The following is a 23,910-nucleotide window of genomic DNA, read 5'->3' as shown; positions in this document are numbered from 1 at the left end:
TGAACTGCACAGCGAGACCCTGTCTCAAAAAAGACTAAATAAATAAACCATGCACTAGCCATGATAGATAATTGGTTCTCAGATTATTTTCCTAAAATCTACTGTGTTTTTTTGCGGGGGGTTGTTTGTTTTTTGTTTTCCGGTACCAGGAACCAAACTCATGATCTCGCGCTTGCCAGGCAGCCCCCGTGCTGCTGAACTAAATCCCCAGCCCCTCTAAAATCTATTGTGGACTGAAACATCATTGATTTTAAGAAACTTTCTCATTCAAGAAATAAGTTGAAAGATCTTTAAATGACTTTGGAAGTGAACTATGACACGTTTTCTGGGGTATGTCTTCATCTGCTCCTCCAGGCTTCTAGGCATCCTCAACTTGGGGGCCAACGCAATCATTTGTCCTAGTGAGCTAGGAGAAATACGAGTAACAAAACTCACCAGAGAATGATTACCCAGAGGAGCCAAGCTGAACAGAACAGAAACGGACACCACTTTGTTTTACACCTTGTGAACTAGCAATTGATGCAAAGAGATCAATAAACATTGCTTGATGCTATCCATTTGGCTACTGGAGCAAGGGAAGTAAGATCATACAGGTAGTGTGAGGTAACTAAGAGGCAGTGCACCTACTTAAATGCAATGGGCAATCCTACTAAAAGATTTTAAGAAACTGAGCTGTATTCCTTTTTTGTTTCAGCAAAAAGGATAATTATCTATCTAAAAACTGAAAAACTGGAGGTGAAGAAAATGCATGCTTAACGTGGCGGCTTTAAAATGTCAATAATGATAAACATGAGGCTGTAATCCCAACTAGTTGGGAGGCTGAGGCAGGAGGAGTAAGATTCCAGGCCAATCTGGGCAATTTAGCAAGACCCTAGTGGTGGTGGGAAATGGGAGCAGGAGCCTAAAATGTCCCATTTTAAAAAAAAATTTGTTTCCAATTTTCAGGAAGAGGTATCTTTGAAGGGCAATTCTGTAAGTGGATTTTCTGTAAGAGCAAATCCTATCTTGTTTCAATTGTTTGATATCCTCTTATAAGATTTGTGTCTAAACCTAATACTTTTGTTATGGAAGTTTCAAAACGTTTAAAGCCTAAACCTGCTCTTTGCTGAAGAAAGTTAAATGTTTGTTTTGTGAAAACAAATAAAAACTCTACCTTTGAAATTCAAGTGTTATTTCAAGATAAGACAACTGACTTTCTATCTGTGGCACTCAATTACTTAAAAACAAAACCCGCTGGGTGTGATGGTGTCACCAGTAATCTCAGCCACCCAGCAGGCTGAGGCAGGAGGACTGCAAGTTTGAGGCAGGCTGGGCAACTCAATGAAAGCTCGCCTCAGAGCAGAACAGAAGGGGCAGAGCACGCAGCTCGGGGGCAGAGCCCCCACCCAACAGGCGTACTGTGCTGCCCTCCCAGGGCGAGGGGAAGCCAAGGGGTCTTCTCTTTCGCTCCTTCTCAGCTACATCTCCCAAACGACTTTCCTCGCACGGCCCGTGTCTGGGGACCTTCCTCTCCGCTCGTGGCCCTCACCCCATTTTCCGGTGTAATTAACATTCTCTAGTTGATTGTGAAGGATTAGCTGAATCTCACTTACGGTATTTCTACATACTCAAAGAGTGCAGTTTTGATAAGTGAATGTGGGTTTTAACATGGACTTACTAAAAAGTCATTCAACAGGGACGACAGGAAAAAAAGAAACTGTTCTTGTCTACCCATTCTGAGGTGAGCACACACTGGGACGTAGGACGCAGTGCTGGAGGACACTTGTAAAAACGTAAGAGATCAACTGCGAGGAGACAGCGACCCACAGCGAGAGGCTACATCCTCACCGCTTCTGGGAGAACTCCAGTGTTCTACCTGTCTGACTGAGCTCCAGCACGCAATCAGAGAAAACATGTATTTATGAAGGTACTAAAAGCCAGGCATGGTGGTTCATGCCTGTAATCCCAGTTTTCAAGAGGCTGAGGCAGGAGAACTGCCATGACGTCCAGGCCAGCCTGTGGTACATAAGCAAGTTCAAGGCCAGCCTGAACTACATCGTGAGACCCTGACTCAAAAAAAAAAAATCCAATGCCAACTTTTAGACATTGTAACCTTGGGTCACTGACTAGTTACCACACTTCAGATCTACATACGATGCACAGTTTGACTCTCAAGAAACTCCTTCCCAGCCACCGTGGTGCACACTTGCAGTCCTGGCACTTGGGAGGCTGAGGCTGGAGGACTGCCTCAAATTCCAGGCCAGCCTGTGCTATCTGGTGTGAGTTCAAGGTCAACCTGAATTATACAGCAAGGCTCTGTCCTAGAAAAACAAAACCAAAAACCTTATCCAACCACAGCCCAAAGCCATGATGTCATCTTTACCGGGGCCAATAACCAGTTGTGCCTTTTCTGTCATTTCTCAGGCACTTGTCAGCCCTCAGTGGCCGTCTGCCTGATGGGCTGCTCCCTGCAGCTGTCAGCTCAAACCTGTCGGTTCATCACACGGGCCCGTTTCCTCCAGCACACTTGCAAACCCTGTGTGCGACTTCATGATCCTCCCAAAACTTGAGAAGGAACGGCAAAGTGGAGTTGAACAACCGTCATCCTCTCTAGTGACTCACCGGTTATCTTTTATTCATCTGTTTCTTTATCGAACTAGGGACTGAGCCCAAGGCGTCTGCACTGAACTACCTTCTCTGCTCTTCTCACTTCTTCAGTGTACTGCTAAGCTGACAAGTTGCCCAGCCTGGGCTTGAACTCATGATCCTCCAGCCTCAGCCTCCTGGAGTGTGGTGAGGATAGGTACACACCATCAAGCCAGCTACATTTTTGTTTGTGTTTTTGAGACAGGGTCTTGCTGTACAGTTCAGGCTGCCCCCAAACTAACTATATAGCACAGGCTGGCCTTGAACTGCAGCAATCCTCCTGCCTCAGCCTCCCCAGTGCTGGGATTACAGGTGTGTGCCACCATGCCTGGCTCAGCTACGTTTTTATATTGCCACTCATTTTCAAATTCTTTCATTTCTATCCACATGACCGGAAAATACGCGGAGCGCTGTTTCACCCTACAGCTGAACACTGAAGCTGGGTACCCTTTACCTATACATAAGGAATACTGCATGGAGTTCACGCACAGATCTACAGAGCACAGCACTGAAATTGATGTAAGGACACTACAGTTAGCTTACACTTAAAAGGGAGCACCAGTGGCAATAAAGTACCAGTACATAGTTTGCAGTGTATTACTTGATTGGAAAACTCAGTGAGCACACACACACATCCCAGTGTAGACTGCCTTTGTAATTTAAAGTGTCAACGAAATGGAAATTTTTCAGTACAAAATTCATGAGCGTTCATCCTGTGGGTGTATTGTGCCCAACCTCGTAGGAGCCCTTCTAAATAAATGTGTTAGTCCCTCACACCCTTCGCTGCCCCTCTCCCCCATGTCACCACCACCACAGAAAACACATTTGATAACCACTCAGTATGGTGGCAAGAAAACAAAGTAATTTTCATTAAGACACAACACACTCCTTGCACTTCTCATGAGATCAGTTTTGGGGTCCCAAGCTATTCACTGTTAGGAGGATGTTTAATCTCATGTGCAGGTGGCCACCCAGCAGTCTGGCCAGGCTGCCCACCGTTTAACTCGGGGTCTGGTAGGCTGCCGGCCATTCCAAATGCTTCCACATGGTGAGCAATAACAAATTAAATGTCCAAGTCCCAGTTCTCAGATGGGGCAGGAGGGAACTAGGCATCGCTTACAGAGATGGCCACGCCACGTTTTGCAGGGGGAGCCCAGAACTGATTTTCTTCCAGAGTTGACTATGATGTCTTCTTGTATGGATTTCAGATGAGTAATGGTGTAATTTTTACGGCTGTTTGCAAAAAGAATCTCAATTTATAGTCTTCATGCGGAGAGCACACATTCGTGCACTACACACAATCTGCCTGAGGTTTTGGTCCTAGCACTCACTAGCAACTTGGGACAAGTGTCCTAGGCCTGGTATTATTACATTTGTTACAGCGGGGTGTGGGGGTGCGGCTCAGTGCCAGTGTTTGCCAGCGTACGTAAAGCCAAGCTCCATCTCCAGCAAGGAGAAAGAAAATTATGGAAGGATGGGAGACGCCTTGAGAAAAATATGCAAAATATACCTGGGTCGCTCCCTCTCCTCCAGATTCTAGCGGGGAGGGGCACAGCCATGCGCATTTAAAGACAAAACCCAAAGCCCCTCCCGGCTGGCTCTCTCTGTGCCGCAGCCCACCGGACATGCCCGGGGCTCCCCCCAGCACTGCGACGCAGCTTGGTGCACCCACGCGTGGAGTACGGCCGAAGGGAGCCCCAGCGCTGGGGGACGCTTTCCCGCATTCAGTTCCTTTGAAGCTTTCCCGGCACAGCCCAAGTGTTGATGGTTTTGACAGATTTCAATCCTTCACTTAGAGATGCTCTCGCTGAATCCCTCACTCAGAGATGCTCTCGCTCTTCTCTGCCCTTAGGATCCACCCAGCAGTCTGGCCAGGCTGCCAACCGTTTAACTCAGGGTCTGGTAGGCTGCTGGCCATTCCAAATGCTTCCACACGGTGAGCAATAACAAATTAAATGTCCAAGTCCAGCTGCAGTTTGGATCCTAAGGGTCCCTCCAAGGCCCACCGGCCCACAGCACTCGCCGATCACTGGGGCCTGTGCTCGAAGGAACTGTGCTGCCTGTCTCCTTCTTCTTCTGCTTTCCAGCCCGGAGGCAGGTGGGCAGCTCTGCTCCACCAGGCACGCCCCGCCGACGTGCTTCCTTCCCGCGGGCCCACAGCCCTGGGCCAGCCAAGCACACACTGAAACCGCTGAGGCGGGAGGCAGATCCTTGCTCTGAGTTGCCGCAATCGGAGTGACACAGCTGACGCGTAGCACGTAGCGGACGCACAGCTCAGATAGCAGGGCAGAAGAGCTGACTTGCTTACTCTTACATTCTCTCCCAAAATTACCACGCTGCAAGGCGGACATACAGCTCAGCGGCACAGCACCAGCCTAACACGCAGGAGGCTCTGGGTGTGATCCCCAGCACCGCACCACACAGATAACCATCCGGCGTGCAGTAAGCAGCCGTTACACACAGATGACCTCCGAAAAGCTGGCTTTCCCGAACTCTTGCACCTTAGAGCACCTCTGGTAAATTCCACTGTTTCTGGGAAGTAATTTAGTGAGCTTTTGTTACCTGTCTGATGCTCACAATAAAACCACAGTATTCACGTTATGTACATGAACAGATACGCCTATTCTCATAGGTGTCTCCCAACAATAATTTTAAATTTGGAAGTAATTTAATTATCTGGCCATGAAAAAGAATGAAATACTATCTTTGCAGGAACACTGATGAGCCAGGAGGATACAACGTTAAGTAAAATATGCGAGGCAAAGAGAGAAAAACAGGACATGCAGAAGCTAATGAAGTCACTCTCAACGCAGAGTACCATAATGGCTATCCCAGGCTGGAAGGTCAGGAGGGGGCAGAGAAAGGCTGTTAACAAGTATAAAATCGCAAGATCAAGTTCTAGTGTGTCACAGAAAAACAGGGTGATAGTTAACAATATCCACTGCATATTCCAAATAGATGAAGAAGGACTTTGAATGCTTCTAACACAAAGAAATGACAAATGTTTTTTGTTCTGGGTTGTTTTTCTTTTTGCGCGCGCGCGTGTGTGTGTGTGTGTGTGTGTGTGTATGTGGTACTGGGGATCAAACCCAAGGCCCTGTACATGCCAGGCAAGTGCTCTATCCTTGAGCTAACTCCCCAGTCCAAGAAATGACAAATGCTTGAGGTAGGTATTTACTCTGATTTGATCACTGTCCGTCACATACTAGGGCGCAAAGATCACGCTGTTCTCCATGAATATGCACAATTGTGTCAATTCATATTTTTAAAATTCAATGAAAAATAACTCTTAAAATAACCTGAGTCAGTTTTAGTGCATTAATTCTAAAATTTTCTAAAATAAAGCTCTGATAGAAAATTATGTCTTATTCCTATAATTAATTTTTAGCTTTTTCCATTCTTAGCGTTCTTAACTTCAGCATTATGCAATAGAAGAGTGTTACCATTAATATACACAACACTGAGAAATACCACCAAAACTACTAGATTGAAAATACACATTCCTATCTTTTCCAATTTTAGTCATTAGGCTAGAGCTACCTTTAAAAGCTTTAAAAATATTACAGGGGAAAAAAATCCTAGAAGTACTGTACAAGTAAATAAGGTTTTGTGATATAAGACAAAAAAATCACACTTGTCTTGGAAGCTGGGATTTTGTTTATTTGCACAGTGAATGACAAGCATCTTTTGGGGGGAAAAATCTACTGAGATGATTTGGTAAAGCTACTGAGATGATACAGAAATAAAAAACTTTCTCACATACTGTTACATATTTCATACTTTGCAGTGATAGCAGAGTGTCTCTAATGTATTCATTTTGTCCAAATCATGTGGCACTAAAGAACCATTAATTTGCAGTTCTGTTTTGTTAAAGTAATTAACAAACTACTGGTTCAAGTGATCCTACCACTTCAGACTACCAAGGCTGTTACCTCCAGTACTAGAATTATAGGCATCTGTCACTGGGCCCAATATTTGTATTGACTGATGGTTCTTTTTTTTCAGGGCTTGGATCGAACCCAGGGCTTTGCGCATGCTAGGTAGTGCTCTACCACTGAGTTCCATCCCCAGCCCGTTCTGATTTTAAAAAAGAAAGGTCACAATGCACTGCTTGAACGGTGCAAGCAGGAGGGGCACGACGGTGGCGCTCACACGCTGCACGGGCTGACGCCAGCCAGGCTAGTGGGCCCTCCTGCTTGAGTCCTTGAGCTTCACAGCAAGAACAGCCTCTGGAATCCAGCACATAACCGAAGCTAATGTGATCTAGGTAACACTCCGCTCACCCAGAGGTCGTATCAACTACACTGGAGTCCAGTAGTCCCCACAACCAGAGCTGGCTCGTCTGTGGAACTTCCTTACAAAACCACCTCAAGTCAGAAGGCACAGGAAGTCTGGCCTAAATCATCAAAAAGAAGGAGAATCATCCCCTGGCCGCTGGGCAGCGCACCTCCCTTTAAAAGGCCTACAGCGCTGGGTCGGCAAGGTGCCTGCAGGGCAGCAGCCCTGGCACCCAGGACTGGGTGGTCTCTGCAGAGGGAGGCGCTCAGCCTCCCCACCTCTGGCCGCAGCCAGTTCCCGCAGCTGGCCGGAGGGCAGCCCCCAGACTGCACTCGGCACATCTCATTTCTCACTTGAGTGCCCTTCTTTAGTTCCCTTTCAACTGCCCACTTTATATCGGCTTCATTACACCACCGCTCCATTTGTAATGTAAATTGGGAAGCTCGGGGAAGTTTTTCTTTCGGCCTTGTCTGCGGAAGAATACCGAGAGGTATTCAAAACGTATTAACACAAATCAATGGCACCAATAAAAGCAAAATCTCCTTAGCAACATAATCTTGATTGCAAAAGGAGAACTGAGAGCATTTAGTAGAACAGTGGCCCACATGGAGCACCCGTTTGTCTGCAAGAATCCAGCACAAAGCCCAAAAGAGAGATTTTGAAAAAATCCAAAATTAACTCACAGGAACAGTTACTCTTTTTTTCAAAAGCACACAATTGGCTACATTAAATCTATCGTGTGCTTCTGGCTGAGTAACATTGTATCACACCGCTTTGCAAGCTGAAATTACAACACCCTGCATGCTTCACATGAGTTACAGGGTGTTTTTTGTTTGTTTTGTTTTTTGAAGGTTTTTTTTTTCCCCTTGGTTGATTTCTTTAGCAAAGCAAACAAAAAGTCTCAAGAAATATTCATCTCACACACAATATGAGGAGAATGGAATGGCTACCCAACAATATGTAGGACTGTAGGTACAAAAGGTTGGGCATCCTTCAGCCTTTCCGCGATGGACTCTAAGACAGCAACTACCCTAAGCAGTCAGGGCATTTTTGATGGAGTCACCGTCTGTGAAAAAAGAAATTTAACACATTTCTGAGGATATTTACATTTTGTTAGAATGAAAAAGTTAATGAGAGAGTGGCAATTTAGAAAATACGGGTTCTCTTTAAAAACAATATTGAGGTGATCTGAGGAAGTACAGAAAGTAATTCTCACAACACTGTAGTTTCCAAATGTCTTATGCAGAATCAACTAACATTTGTATTTTAACCAAACAATCCAGGTGATGGAGGCAAAAGCATTTTCCCTGCCTACAGAAGAGAAGCCCTGGTGAACCAAGTCACGCTTCTTGTACCTTAAGAGTTACATCTAAGCGAGGGTAACCACGCACAGGCGTATATAGCTTTTCCACGTACTACAGAGCTGTTTCATAAAGGTTTACACTTGACTCTGGGTCAAGTAAGTTGAAAAAAGTTTGTGTGGCAAGCAGTCATTTGAGAGACTACACTACACATGTACATTTGAAGCAGTGATTAGAATTCTATCTGCCTCCACCCGAAAACCTAAACAGGGTGATAATTAAAAGCTTCACTGCTTTACAGTTTCGGGTAACTGAAAGAAACCTTTGCAGAACCTTGGCTGCATGAACCGCCCTTTCTCCTTCCCCGCCATGCGGTGCAGTAACAACGCAGACCTCCACGCGTGCTGCAAAGTGCTCCCCATGGAGCTCTGCCCCACCCTTCCCTGTTCGTCCTCCCAGCTGTGAGGCCATGAACACATGAAGTGCTCCTCAAACTCACGGTGCACAGTTCCTACAGCAGTAACTGTATCGTCTTGTCAGCCGTCTGTGTAGGTCATGTTTCTGAAGGCGTTCGTGCGTACCCAACTTCATGCAGTCATTCCAACAGACATCATTAATTTGGTCAACTTCCTTTAAGGTGATGGGAGCTAAGCTGCAGCCTCAGTTTTCTTTTCTTCCTACAGGGGATGGAACCCAGAGAACGCTGAGCTACTCCCCAGCTCACCTGCCTGCCTTGCTTTCTTGCAATTTACGTTGAGACAGATCTTGCTAAATCGCCCAGGCTGGCCTCAGAGCCCCAGGAGTCAGGGTTACCAGCATGTACCACACAAGCCGGCAGTCTCACTTTTACAGCTCCACGTAAAATGACTTAGGACTGACTTCATTTAATGTTACATTCATTATCAAGGAGGTTTTAAAAATTTCCCCTAGCTCATCTTAGGTCTCCATTTATTCATTAGAAAATTCCAATCAAAGAAGCCTTAATTTTGTAAACTAAATATACTGTAACCAACAAGGGCCCAAAGTCAAGCCCCAACTCCACCTGAACTGTGACCTGTTTCTTTTTTTTCTTTTTGCGGCACCAGGGATCAAACTCAGGACCTTGTGCTTGCCAGACAGGCGCTTGTTCCACTGAGCTAGATCCCCGGCCCCTCTGTGTTTCTTGAACAGATTTTTATCTAACAAAAGAATCCATTTTAACTAGATCATGTTTGCTGGCCAATGATTTTAACTTGTGAATAATGACAGCAAAAACATAATACATCTTTTAAATTCAACTTTGTATTTTACCAAAGTTACTTTCAATGTCACTAGACTCACGTGACTGTTACCAGGACCACATGACAGCACGGCTGAAGGGACCTCGTCCTGGTTCTGTATAACCAATTACTTACTGGAAATTTGACGATTCTACTTGAAAAGTATTCTATGTTTATTTAAGCACACGAAACAAATTCCTGAAATTTTTTTGGTTTTTTAAAGAAGTTACATTTAAAGTATAAAAGCTAACAGAAGTATACTCCCCTTCACAGGTAGCTTCCTGCTACCTTCTTAAAGGATGTGCCAGTAAAATAAAATTGTATCCCCAACAGTACTTTTAATATTTTACTTATTTATTTCTCAGCTTTTGAGACAGGGTCTCACTCTGGAGTTCAGACCGATCTGAGCCCACTAGCCCTGGCCAGCCGCACCCTCAGGGCCGCGGCCTCCCGAGAGCTAGGATTGCAGGTGTGCGCCACCACACCCAGCACAACAGTATTTTTTTAGAACCAGCATTTTTACTGAAATTGAACGGAAGAGCGCATAAAAGCAAGCACAAAGCCGGCGCATTCGTGACCGCGGCGCGCTCTCCCCGTGTGAGCACCGCAGGCTCAGGGCACAGCGACCGCGCATCTGGCCCCGCAGCGCTCTCTCCCTCCTTCCAGCGCAGCCGCCAGCCTCCCAGCAGCTCCCTCTGCAGGAGGGCTCCACGTAACAGACCCACGACGGGAACAGAGACAGGTAATGTAAGAGGGCTTTGGTAACCTCGGTGAAGACAAACTTGTTTATAAAGATTTCATAACAAAATAATTCGACTGTTACAATTACTTCATAAACTGCTCCTAGAAAAAGGTCCTTAGTGCAACAGACCTCTACTTTTTAAATTTATACAGTACTTATGTCAAGAGGAAAAACTCAAATTAGTAGTTTCACTAAATCCAGAACCAGAGCTGGGCACAATGGCACTGTGACTGTACTCCACGTACTCCGGGCACCAAGGCAGAACGATCACAAATTCAAGCCCAGCCCAATCTACTTAGTGACACCTTGTCTCGAAAACCAAAGGGCGTGCGCACGCGTGTGTGCGAGCAGCCCTGGGAACACGGTTCGGAAAGGAAGCCCCAGGGAGTCTAATCCCCGGAACGCAAGAGAAGAGGGCACCAGCTGCATAAGAATGTAGCAATGACGAGGATCGGTGACTTTCCCTTGAAGGTTGGTACTTTTCCTCTAAAAAGCAACAACCAACTTGCAATAGTTTATTTGCCAAAACTTACAGAGTGCCCTGTGCAGTCAGCTTACCGACCTACTTCTGTTACGAGTCTGCAAAGCGAAGTCCTTTCTACTTTTCATAAGGAGAAAAAAGTCACAGGCAAATTATGAGCACTGTGTATTTATGAAGCAGAGGAAATGTAAAAAGGGGAAGGCACGATTTTGCCGAAGTATTTCAGATTGGTATTTTAAAAGGTATTCGTTAGAACGAAGCTTTTCAGCCCTGTGTGGTGGCACACACCTACAATCCCAGCACTCGGGAAGAGGCCTGCTCAAGTTCGCGGCCAGCCTGAACTACAACGTGAGACGCTGTCTCAAAAAAACAGCGTAAGAAGAAGAAAGGAACGTTCTCCAGTACTATATTTAACGTTCTCCGACTTTAAACTCACAAGGTCATTATACTTAGTGCGTTCCCAATCTCTTTAATTTAAATGTAAAATCTGACCGTAACTCGGGTTTGTGCTGACACTGTAAAGAATTCAAAAAGCTCAATCATTACTATTAAACATCTAGGTACTTAATTTTACATAGGATTTAACAAGTAACACGAACAACTATTGGAGCCTTTGTTTCACAGATTAATGCCACAGCACCTTCCTATTTTGGAAATGAAAATAAAATCAAAGAGGCCAACTAATTTGATGATAGTGTAGCATATCAAAAATTAATTCAAAATCAGCATCAGCATCCTACATTTTTGTTTTCAGTATTTCTAAGTAAAATAACACTGAGTATTTTCCTGATTCATATGCCATTTTGTGGAGTTAAGAATTGGTCCTTATTAGAGTAACAAGTATACAGAATTATGGTTAATAATGTAAATACTATTTAGGCTTCCCTTAAATTGCCATCTAAAAATCTTGTACAGGTGCAGACAAGGTAACTCAAGATTTACAGATACCATTCAAACCTCAACTTCTATAAAAGGTATGTTCCAAAACCAACATAAAGGTGGTTATATAGGTGGAAAATTAGAAATGTCATTTGATAAAGGGTTAAACATTTAAAATAAACCACTGTGGGAATCATAGTTTGGTGTAAGATTGGTTTATTCCTTCCTCCCCAAAAGTAAGACACAAATCAGCTTTCTTCAAGAATGGTGTACCCTACTAGTCCTTTCCTGGCAAGTCTGGACAGACAGAATCTGTTAAGAGAAACAGCAGTTGTACACTGCACCAATTAAGACACTCCCTTTGTAAAACGCAAATACCAAATGTGCAGAACTGAGGGTGTCAGCCACCATCGTTACTTCGTGTGACTCACTTTCGCGGGCCTTCTAAATACCTAGCTAAGGATGCAAAAGAATTAACATTCTCACGGGGAGCTTTGAGGAAGAAGATAAAAAGGCAGCTGAACTATGCCCAGGTCTGGTTGCAGACTGGGCCATCCAAAGGCCAAAGGGAGGATCCACGACAAAAAGAAAGAAGGTCCGTGACTCCATTCTGGAGTTCAAAGGCAGTTTTGAACACACTGTATTTCTGATTTAATACCACCGACTAACTGCAAGTATTCACAACAAAACATCTGGCATACAGCTAAAGGGTGAGCCTGTGAAGCCAGATACCAAGAACGCTGAAAGAGATTCTGTACATGTTAATAAAACTAGTACAATTAGAACTCATGCAACTGGGGCCTAACTATACATATTTAATATACTTTTACAACCAACACCTGAAGTAGAATGTTGCCAAAGTCTTCAATGGCTGACCTGTCTACTAATATAAAGAAAAAACCAGAAACTCTATATAAACAACAATGAAAATACAACTTTGGGGACATTGTGGTTCTTCCTGATTTAAAAATATTCATTAAAAAAGCCAGCGTTTCTAGTAAGAAGTTATTTCCTATTATTCAAGGTTTTGTTAAATTCATTTCGTGGGTTTTAGACCAAAACTGTGTGCTCCTATTGTAAATGACGGATACCTAGTCATTACAGAGTCTTAATAAGCATGTGATGATCATTTTATATAGGTGAGCAACCTCCTTACAAGGAAAGGGTAGTACCTACCTCAGAAGCAAATGTTTCATATCAGTTTTACTAAAGATATTTGGCTTTTTAGAGTACCTACTTTAATCCAGACATCCAAAGTCATGGATTGGGGGGCAGGGAGGTTTGCAAAGTATATTACTTGAGAAAATGTTTCTCAACAGGAATGGTGACTGCTTATAAAGTACTGGTAGTGTATAAAAAAGAGATCGGAAGTTATTCACTTAGCCTATGTAAGATCTACACATTAGATTTTCTGCCAGTATCTTTTCTTGGCCAGTTTAAAAAGCACCTATGATTCATGTCCTACACTACAAACTATAAGCCAGAAGAGGCTCCAAAGAACAATCACCATTTTTACATATTTCCTTGGACTGATGTTCCTGAGATTTCCCCGACATTTCTAATTTTCAGTATCATAAACACTTAAATTCATGATTTAGAAAATGATTAAAACACTGGAGACTACGAATGAAAACTCAAGCATGAAATTTTAACTGTCCAAGGTATAACTGGCTTATGTAATGCCACAGATTAAACATTCAGGGTGCTTTTCCATAGATATACCGGCAGTATATGAGTGCAACTGACATATATCTCAAAATTAGGTTTTCAAAATCCTATATTAATACCAACTATGGAAATTATGTTAAAATATTGTTAAAGGAATATATTATTTTGAAAATTATCACAGGCTAAGAGGAAAAATTACGTCTAGTAAGTTCTTATAAAGCTGACCGCTACGGGACTATGACCTTACACAGCTCTACACAGAAACCCTGGCCTGCATAGTCTACACAGCCATTAGGGTTTTCCGCTCTTTTTGAACCCTGAGGCAGATTTACTACATATCAAGATACGGTATTTTTTGCCCTGAGACCACAGAGGAATACCGGAGTTTCTGATAGAACTACTTTTAATTATACTACATTAGGCTGGTGTGGTGATGCACACCTATAATCTCAGCACTGAGGAGGCTGACGCAGGAGGGTCACAGAGTTAAAGGCCAGCCTGAAACTGGTGAGAGCTTATCTCAAAAAACAAAAACAAAAACAAAAACAAAAACATTGTACTACTTTAAAGTTTTACGACACACCCTGGCACAAATTAGATAAAAGTGAGGGGTATCTGAGGTCTGAACTTTGAGCTCTTCACAGAAATAGTGCTCTGTAAATTCAAGTTAAAGTTACTTAGGGGGCCAATGAAAATAAGTGATCTTCAGACAAAAGGTAATTTTTTAAATACTAATTTTAAGATAGTTCCTAATGTCTGATACATGACATTAGGATACAGGGTATATGATACTGGCATTCAAATTTATATAGAAGTACAGTACTTTGGAGAAGTACAAAGAAATATATTTTTTAAAAATACATTTACATAAACTAATGAAACTGGTATTTAAAAGATTTAATACAAGAAAAAAAGGTATTGTATAGTGGTACCAATTCTTAATACAAATTATTAAGCACAGTTTATATAATTTCAAAAGTTATTCACATTATTGCTCGATACCACAGTTGCAAGGAACAAGTTCTTGACACACATTAAAACTTGTATAATTGCAGGCTTATAAAAACAAAAATTTATACAGAGGTCATTCAGAAATTTTAAAAGTTTAAAAATGCATGGAGATATGTACAACCAAAAGGAGAAAAAATATGTATGTGTACATGTGTAAGTGTGCATGTGTATTTAAAAGCAATAAGCTAATCTGACTCGAACCTGTACGTCACTCTCAATCAAAGGAGTGTTATAAAGAGACTGAAAGTGAATGGGTGGGCAAACACAGTACTAAAATGTCCTCCATTTCTTAGGAATAATCATTCTAAATATCAGTGGGGTACTGAATACCAGCTTACTTTTGATTCTAGAACTTTTCTTTCTTTTCAAAACTCTTTAGAAACACATTCATTCTACAACTGTGATAGAATGGGAGAAATATTTTTCTTAGAAATTTTTAAAAGAAGTTACTTCCATACTTTTGTATGTAAGATTTGGTGAACAATAAAAATAACCCAAGTAAGGCCATTATCAATATCATCTTGATAAAAAATATACAGATTGTAATGCTACTATACTTTGTGATCCTGAGCTCTAGTAACCATTACATGCATGCATACCATTCACTGATTTATCTAGTCTAATAAAAATAATCCTGCCTTACTACCTTTGAAGACAGAAATATTTTTAAAATTTTTGACAGGTCTTCATAATATTAACAGATATATCTGCTGTAAACAAAGCATTAGGAATTGTATGAGAAAGGGTATGCTGTATTCCAAAAGACTATTAAAGAAAAATTATTATTTTAAAATAATTATTAAAGAGAAGAAAAATAATACAAAGAGTCTGTTTGCTAGGATAGATAAGTAGAGCCTTACAAAGGTGTTTTCCTATATTAAGGAATTTATAAATAAAGGGCTGCATGTACCTTGGTGATAAAATAAAAAAGCTGGCCACTTTTTATGCTAAGTTCAAATGTATTTTTTTGAGAATACAAAAAAGTAATTCTTGAAAATCAGAATACATAACAGAAAAGAGCACAATAACTTAAGTATTAAACATCTGTATGAAATAACTTGCGAAGTTTGACAAATATGCACACAGAAAACATGCACTTATTTAAAAAAACAAACACCACATGATTCTGTAGAACCAATGTTACGTCACCAGCAGGAGAGCACCGAGCAAGGCACCGTTGGAAAGACAACATACTTGGAAAGTCTCTATAAATAAAGTAAATGCTAATCTGGTCGAAAAATCGGTGTCTTTGGTAAAAATTCTATGAGGATGACCTGCAAAAGGAAAAGAAAAAAATTTTTTAAATTTATGCAGATTTTTATCTTAGAACTTCAGTTATACTGTATCATAGCTTTTTTGAAAATCCACTCTTCACATTTCACAATTACAACTTCGCATCACAAAACACACATTTATCTGATAACCTAGAACCTTATCACTGAGAATTTTCTTTTTAAATGTCTGGACTTTTACCAAACACGTCAAGTTCCTCAGCTCCATGAAGCAGATGAAGGTGAAATCACCAAGTCTGAGAAGTGAAGTGGAGATGGAACACAGCCAGCGCCCCGGCCACGCACCGCGTACGAGAACACCAACTGCACGCAAGTGTGCCACACTCGGTGAGTCCGCCTAAGCCCGACAACTCAGGAGGCTGGTATTATCATCTTCATTTTACTGGTAAGAATACTGATGATCCCACTATTTGTGAGCGTGTGGATTCTGGAGTCAGTATTTAAGTAAGTGACTGTCTACCAAAGCCTTGTCATTCTGTTGTGCTACTGTGACTGGAACTAGCCCGATACTTCACCTCGTGCTTCCTCTCTCTTGTCAACCCTCTTCCAAGGGCTCTCTTAAATTCCACAGAGGCTCTCATTTTGCCATACCAGGACATATGATCTCTACATAAAGGTCACTAATCTCTTTCTTGAAGTGCTTCTCTTGTGGGGTTAGGAAAATTAATTAAAGCCTGTTCCAGAGGAACTTTTAACAGGAAACTAAAGAAAAATAAACAAAAAACTCACAATAATGCAGAAATACACAAGTTCAGCAAAGCTATTCCAAACTTGATCGGTCCTAAACTACAATTAACTCTCTCCTCTGCTCCAACTCTGTTTGGAATAGATGCTGATCAAATGTGAAATGGAAGGGGTGGTACACTCCTGTCATGCCACAATTTGGGCAGCTGAGGCGGGAAGATGTTTTGAAGCCAGCCTGGGCCACACAGTGAGCTCAAGTCCTGAGCTACCTAATGAGATCCTATCTTAAACAAAACACAACAAGCACAACAGTAACAAAAATTATTTGATTTGAACAAGTTTGGCAAATTTCTCATTGTTTTTTTCAGACACCATGTCTTACTATGACCTCCAGATTTGAACAAATCTTGAAGTTAGCCTAGCCATCCGAGCCAGGAGGCTTCATTTTTACTCTTGATTTCTATCCCTCTTGATCTGCCTCAAAAAAGAAGGTACCTCAATAAAAATACTTCAGTCCTATTCTAGTTATCTTGTATAAACCCTTACACGCTGCCTCTGCCACCCTCCTCACCTACGACCTGTCCATGAAATACTCACTAGCTCCCTGCTAAACATACTTTCTCCCACACAGTTTCTTCATTTGAGCTAGACTTTCCTGTTTCTCAAGCACCTTACTTATAAAATAGAAGAACTGGACTAGACGACAAGATTCTCTGCACCTCTAAAACATGATGATTACATATTTAAACTACTTGCAAGTTAACATTCAATAAATACTTCTCTATTTAAAACCTGTCCTCAATCTAGTGGTCTAAAGAACTTTAGTGCCTGCGTATAAGCATCACATTTTACAGTATATTCTACATAATTTAAAATAAAGGCTGGTTTTTACTATATTTAAATTATTCTTTTTCTTCTTCAGTACTAGAGATTGAACCCAGGGTCTCATGCATGATAGGCAAGTGCTCTACCATAGCTACTTCACTTTTTTTAAAAGACAGAACACCATTAAGTTGCCCAAGCTGGCCTCAAATTTGGAACCCTCCTGCTTTGGCCTCTGGAATAGCTAGGACTACAGACATGTTCTAGTTTTAAAGATCACTCTACAAACTCTTCCCTTCACAAGTCACAGAAACTGGCTACTGTCTTATAGCTTATCTGAATAAAGAAAAGTTAGTATTAAGTTAATATTTTTTCTACATTATCTCCAATATTCAAAACACGATCAATGAAAATTATTTTTCTTTAACCAACAGCATATTTCTGCAAGCTACAGAACAGTCAAGGGCAAAGAAGGATACATAGTAAAAAGGCTCAAATTCCTTAGAGTAGGATCAATCTTCTTACTTGATTATGTGCTATTTTAACTTTTTAAAATTATTTTTAGGGAATTTTTGAGCTGTTGCTCCTACTTTCAGCTACCACAAATTCACAATGAGAAAAATCTAGAAATTTTTGTCATGTAAAAATATTTTTTGTTTTACTACCCTTCTGGAGATCTTATGGTGATGTGAAAAATGACATAATGGCTTTGGAAGTGCTTAATTACATAAAAATTCAAGGTAAAGTAAACTATTTTAAAAACTAAGCATCTTCAGAATGTTTTAGAGGGTTATTCAATTATTTTTAGTTAATAAAAAAAGGCCATAAAAATAGTAAGTATATTTTATGAATGAACGACATTCATATAGCTCTACTTGGAAATCACAGCATCACGAATAACTTTTCCATTTTTGCAGCGGTTCAGACTGAACCCTGAGCTTTGTACATGCTAGGCAAGTACTCTCTAACTGACCAGTATCTCAACTCAGGAGTAACTACTGTTTTACTTTCCGAAGTTTTGAAATGCACAAAAGTAACTAAAACCTCAGTTTTAGGCTTAATGTTTGGGTTAAAATGCAGCAAATAACTTTTCACAAGAGCCTTTAAACCTTTTTATCTCTCCCTTCAAAATACATACATAAGCCCCCTAAGATGAAAATATAAAATTAGTATTTTCAATCTGAAAACATGTTCCTTAAATGTGCTTTTTTAGTAATTATGAAGAATTATTGAGTGACTTTCTCATCATCATAAATTAACATTTGGTATAATAAAGGTCAAACCTACATTATTTGGTTCGCTCAATAGAGCTAGTTTATAAGAAAAAGGAAACACTTAAAAAATATCTTTTAGGTTCAAAGCTAAAAATGGGATTTGACTTAAACAGAAAATGCTAACAGAGAAAAATGATTTTATGATAATTTCCAACTATTTAAACACTTCATCAATCGATGCACACCCACAGAATCTATGATGGTTACACTGTTTCAAAGAATAGATAAAATTCATCAGAAATACAACAGGTACTTCACAAAAGCTCTGGCTTTAATTTTCAATAATTAATTCTTTCTTAACTTTTTCATTTAATGTAATAACCTTTCTGCATTTAAAATAAAATACCAAAGTTCAAGGAGAATAAATAAAAATGTATAATTTTCTATAGTATCCCCAACTTCTCAAAAGGAGGTCAACTATTCAAGTAAACTGGAGAATCTGTAAATTTAAATTTTAAAATTCATTGTACATACATGCAAAATTAAATATAAATCCTGATGATCAGCGTGTCGTCTTCTGTTTAAAATCATTTTTACAAAGCCATATTCTCATAATACTTTGAAAAATTTTCTACAGGCCACTAAGGTATACGGGCGGTTAAAGTCTCCAAAGGCTAAAGGTTTCTTAAGCTCCAGTGGCTTGGCTGAAAGGTTTCCCTCCATACTTAGAAACTTGATTAGCATTATATAAAAAGCCATATATGACTTGCTGCGTAACCAAAGTTGTGGTTATTCTTTATACAGCATCTAAAATTTCACACTCCATCAACACATGTTCAGGCTATTTTATCCTGGCAATTAATTTATTATTTTTCAGAACACAGTGAAGCCTTGTTTTCAAGTCATTCATAACTTTATAAATCAGTCTTGCACATGAAACCCATGCATCTGTGAACCGTAGAAAATCCTTGCACTCAGGAGATTAAGCTCCTGACACCTTTGCTGATTAATAATCATGGAAAGAATAAGATCAGAAGCAAAATAAATGATCATTTAATAGAGAAACTCACAAAACAGCCCTTTAACTTACATATTCCATCATGTTATTCGTTTCACATTTCCTTTTGCTCAGTCTCCAGTGCAAGCACAGCTAGACAAGCAGGAGAGTAAAAGAAGAAAAATGAGCTCTATTTCACCGCAGCACACAGACTAACCCATTTGTCCACCTTTCATATTTTTAGTTCAACAAAAGCATCTGTTTCCATACTGTGCAATTCAGACCCCAACAGTACGAAGCTGCTCCCTGTGGTACTCACCTTGTGGTATAACCTATTGTTTTCCCATTCTAATAACTTCTCAATCGATCTTCGTGTCTGGAAGACAAATGAGGAAAAAGTTTACTCTTGACTGGTTTTAGAAAAACTGTTTTGCAGCTGCTTGTGTGTGAAAAGAGGAGAAGTATAAGACAGTGACTAAGTATAGGGTGGTCTGTATTGCTTCAATGTGCCAGCACTGAACAGTAACCCGAACAGAAATAGCACTCTTTGTAAACTGACAGGCTTTGTTTTTAAGCATATGTATCTTTTAAAAACTTTCAAACTTACTACTTCTGATTTAGAACTATTAATTTACTAATGACTAATATCACTTATCAAATGATATAAATTAAAATCCTCACTTTCTTCAAATGTTTGTAATGTTTAAAAAGTAATGAAAGTTCCTCTGAAGATATACTGTATTTTAAAACAAAAAGTACCTTAAATATTAGTTTAAAAATGCTAATTCTTAGAGTAAATCTAGAAATGAAAGTTAATTTAAAAAATCAACAAAGATCAAAATACTTTTAAAATACTTAAAAATTTGAATACTGTCCATATTGAAAAGCCAGTTTACTAGATTCCAGATAGATTTTTTTAAACAGCCAAATTAACATAAAAAGTAGCATCTGATAGAAAAAACACATTCTTAATCCAATAGTACTGTTTCAGGAACCAACTGAGAAATTTGCTTCACTTGATTACTGCAACATATACTCTGCAGCATGAAGTGTTTCTTGCTTGGGAGGATGAATGAAGGAGAGGATAATTCATGGTGCCAGGTGTTAGGGTGAGAGGGACACAACAACTGCAGGTGCAAAAGTGACAGTGCTGCCGCAAGATCAACTGCAACTTGGTGCAGCTGCAGCTTCCTTGAGAGGGAGTATAAAAGCATCTATCGCTATTAATTTGGTACCGTTATAAATAAGTATTAATCAAATATGAAAATTTGCATGCCAATCAAGGAGGAGCTACATAGAAATTGTAAGGATCATGCTGGTTTTGAAGCTTAACTGTTACATAATAAGATGTTAATGTACATTTAAAGTATCACTGTAATGCAGCTCCAATATTACCTTTCAGCATGTTGAACATATTAAAGACACACCAAAGGCACATAGGTACCAGCTGGTAGCTTTACATTTCCCAAACTTATACCACAAAAATGAGAAAATCAACTACCTTTAGGGGTAATAATACACCAATGACTAATTTATTACATTACTTTTTTGAACAGTCTTTTTGGCAAGAATTTTAAAGAAAAAAAGTGCCCTTGTTAACAATGATCAGCAGACCTCACTTGTTTCTTTGTAAAGATAGCCTTTTAGAGGCAGCTCTCCTTTTAAATGAAAATAGGGCAGCAGTTATGGTCACACTTTTTGTTAATTTAGTTGCCAGTCAGCCCCAAATCAAAAGAAAATAAGGCTGCAGAGTGTAATTAACATTCAGTTCAGTCGTTCTGCCCCTTGTCTAGCCCCCAAGCTTTGTTAAAATTGCCATCTGAATGCTGAAGGCTGTAGGGAAATCGATTTGATTCTAATCGCACCATGAAAAGAACATGATCTAACTGCTTTCAGCCCTCCGTAAATCTGTACTAGGTCTTTAGCACAATGCAACTTCCAATTTAAAAAGCACTGAATGTCTCGTCAATGACTTTGTGAAGAAAAAAGAACAAGGAGCAGACATAAAAATTCCAATAGTTGTTTAAGCATTAAAGTTCATTTGCATTACAGCGAACCTGAAAAGGGCTGACCTCTCAAACCGCCTCTCAGGTCTATGAAGTTGTAGCCTTGACAGGCGCACATTGACAGAGCTCATTGACTCTGAAAGGCTACTCTATCAATGGTGAAAATGGCAATAGGTTCCACTATAAGCAGGCATCTGCCTGCCCACCCGCTGCTAAACCAATGGTGAAACCGATTCAAAACCTGAGTCTGCCTTGTAATCTTCCTTTCTAGGGCCTTTTAAGAATAGATTAAGATTACTATACAATCTGAGGTTTTACTTGTACTGATAGTTTAAAAGGGGTAAGGAGGGATGAAAGAGCTGGGGTGGGGAGAGCAAGCTCTCTAAGTCCATTGTTTCATATTACTATATAAAAATACGATCCAAAAGTTCAACACTACATTCCACAAATGTTTATTACTGGAAGAAAAAAAAAATGCTGCCACCATCACTCCATCAGAAATTTAAACCCATAATATATTTTAATGAGACTGGATCTCAGCATGATACACATGAGCACAAATATATGCAATCAATTTTAAAAATTTTAAAGTGCTTAACTAACTTCAATCAATACCAGTACTTGAACAAAAGATAACTTCGAAGTATGAGTCCTAAATTCCAAAATGCTTATGTAGGAATTGTGAGTTTATTCTTTGCCTCTAATTAAGAGTTTAATGACAGGCTTTGCTATAATAACTATCTTAGAATATTTAAGAACTCTAAACCAACAAACTCTGCTCTGCCATTTTCTGCATAAGCATCTAAATACACAGTATTTCTGCACAGTTGACAAAGTGTGTAAAACCTGTGAATCAGTACCATCTAATTCTTCCTGTAAGACTTCTTTCCTGTTTGACAGGTGAAAAAAAAAACACTTGCACGTGCAGCTTAATTAATCATCCCACTTGCCATCTCAATGATTTACAGTGAGGAGCAGGTGAGAACACACAAAACCAAAGAGGAACCCTTGATTTGAGTGGAACGTTTCCAGCACACTAAGGTGACAAGAATATAGATTCTAGCGATGATTTTAAAAAAAAGAAAATAAACTGTGTCACAAATTATTTGTTAGTAACAACAAAAGCTCAAATTAAATAGAAAGTTTTACCTACTGAAAATGTTTAATACTCTGCAATTATGTTTAGTTAACAAAACCAAAATATATTTTCAAGATTAAATACAATACCAATTTGGCAGATAGTAAAAAAATGACACTTCTACATTTACAAAAGCTATTTCAAAGCTTTTAAACCTCAATCAAGAGAAAGCACATTATAACTGCAGTCATCCAGAAATAAAAGTTAAGGTTTGTGTCCACAGAGCTGTCAGTTATTTCTGACGAGATGTAAAATTCAACAAGGCCAATCTCTAAAAGTTACGAACTGGATGAGCAAACCTATCCATATAAAAACCTGTCTCTGAATTTGACACGCATATAGTGATGTCCAAATTCAACGTAAGTTAAAACAAATTAATACGCATCAGGAAAAAACAGTACGTTGTACAGGCGCTGTCAAAATGAAATACCAACAAACATTTTTCTAGGCTAGCTTTAAAAATACGACATCTTAATTTTCTTAAAAGAATTTAGTCCTTGTGAAAAGCATCAGATTGACAGTCATGGGAATGAAAACCTTCTGTTTAGCTGAAAGAACAGGGGAAAGGGCAGTGCGGGCTTCCGCGCAAGCCTCCCCTCCAGAGGCCTTAATCCTCTTCAGAGCTCACACCCCGGGGAGAGGACAGGTTAGTGGTTCTTTACCAATCAATCCTCAGTCTTCATTTGCCTAAGATGATCAGCAAGAAATCTAATTTTATCACAGGTTCTTAATTTAAGAGACCAAGACCACCAACTTATCCTACATAAGCAAAGCAACTCTCCCTGAGCAAGGTGTCAGTCACTGACCTGGTCAAGGACAGAGCGCTCCAAGTATCTGCACTCCCACCCAGCTCCCTCAGCAGAGTTCACTTTTAATGACTTTGTAAAAAAAGCAGCAACAACAAAACTTCTTCAGCACCTTGGTGAACCAGGTCTAGCACAGCAATTCAGCTGTCTTACAGTAAAAAATAACAACGAATTCAGAAACATTTCAGTTACTAAAATAGCCATTAAAAAGACTTAAATGGAGCAGTGAGAAGAAAAATACAGACACACACTTTGGCTTCTAATTTTAAGAAGCTTTTGGTCCCTTTGAAATTTCTGTATAAACGTGGAAATAAGCTAAACATGAAAATTACAAGAAAGGAAAAAGATCTAAAAGATTTACAAAGTGACTGGGTAATTAAACAACAATTAATCAACAATTAGATATGTCATCACCATAACTTCCAAGAAAGAATTAAAATAGTAAGGCTCATATGAAATACACACAAAAAACTAAATTACTTAGATTAGGATTTCCCAAAAATTCAAATTTCATTTATTATGAAGTACTTTTGTTACTCTTCCTGAAGACATAACTTTGTAAGGCATAAAGAATTATATTCCTGTACACAAATTATGTGCCATCAAATATAAGTAATTCTTTCAAAGCAGCAAGGAACCACCTAGAAAATCCTGAATATATTTTTCCTTATTTTGTTATTGTAATACTTAATAGCATATAGTCATTG

General features: G+C 39.8%; 1 protein-coding gene across 1 annotated transcript in view; it reads right to left on the bottom strand.

Annotated features, from left to right (window-relative positions):
- Positions 1-13,950: 13,950 nt before the first annotated feature.
- Chic2 (cysteine-rich hydrophobic domain 2) overlaps positions 13,951-23,910 on the bottom strand; it is an 82,281-nt gene continuing 72,321 nt past the window's right edge. Inside the window, exons 4-6 of the mRNA XM_005392900.1 lie at positions 19,573-19,629; positions 19,347-19,406; positions 13,951-15,518 (exon numbers count right to left, since the gene is read on the bottom strand). Of these exons, the coding sequence (XP_005392957.1) occupies positions 15,468-15,518; positions 19,347-19,406; positions 19,573-19,629 (168 nt within the window). The 3' untranslated portion in view covers positions 13,951-15,467. The remainder of the gene's footprint in view (positions 15,519-19,346; positions 19,407-19,572; positions 19,630-23,910) is intronic.

The sequence above is a fragment of the Chinchilla lanigera genome, unplaced genomic scaffold (assembly GCF_000276665.1).
Source record: "Chinchilla lanigera isolate Chin_1 unplaced genomic scaffold, ChiLan1.0 scaffold00046, whole genome shotgun sequence".
Taxonomy (NCBI): domain Eukaryota; kingdom Metazoa; phylum Chordata; class Mammalia; order Rodentia; family Chinchillidae; genus Chinchilla; species Chinchilla lanigera.
Note: the sequence above shows the minus strand (reverse complement) of the source record. Positions and strands in the feature narration are given on the sequence as shown.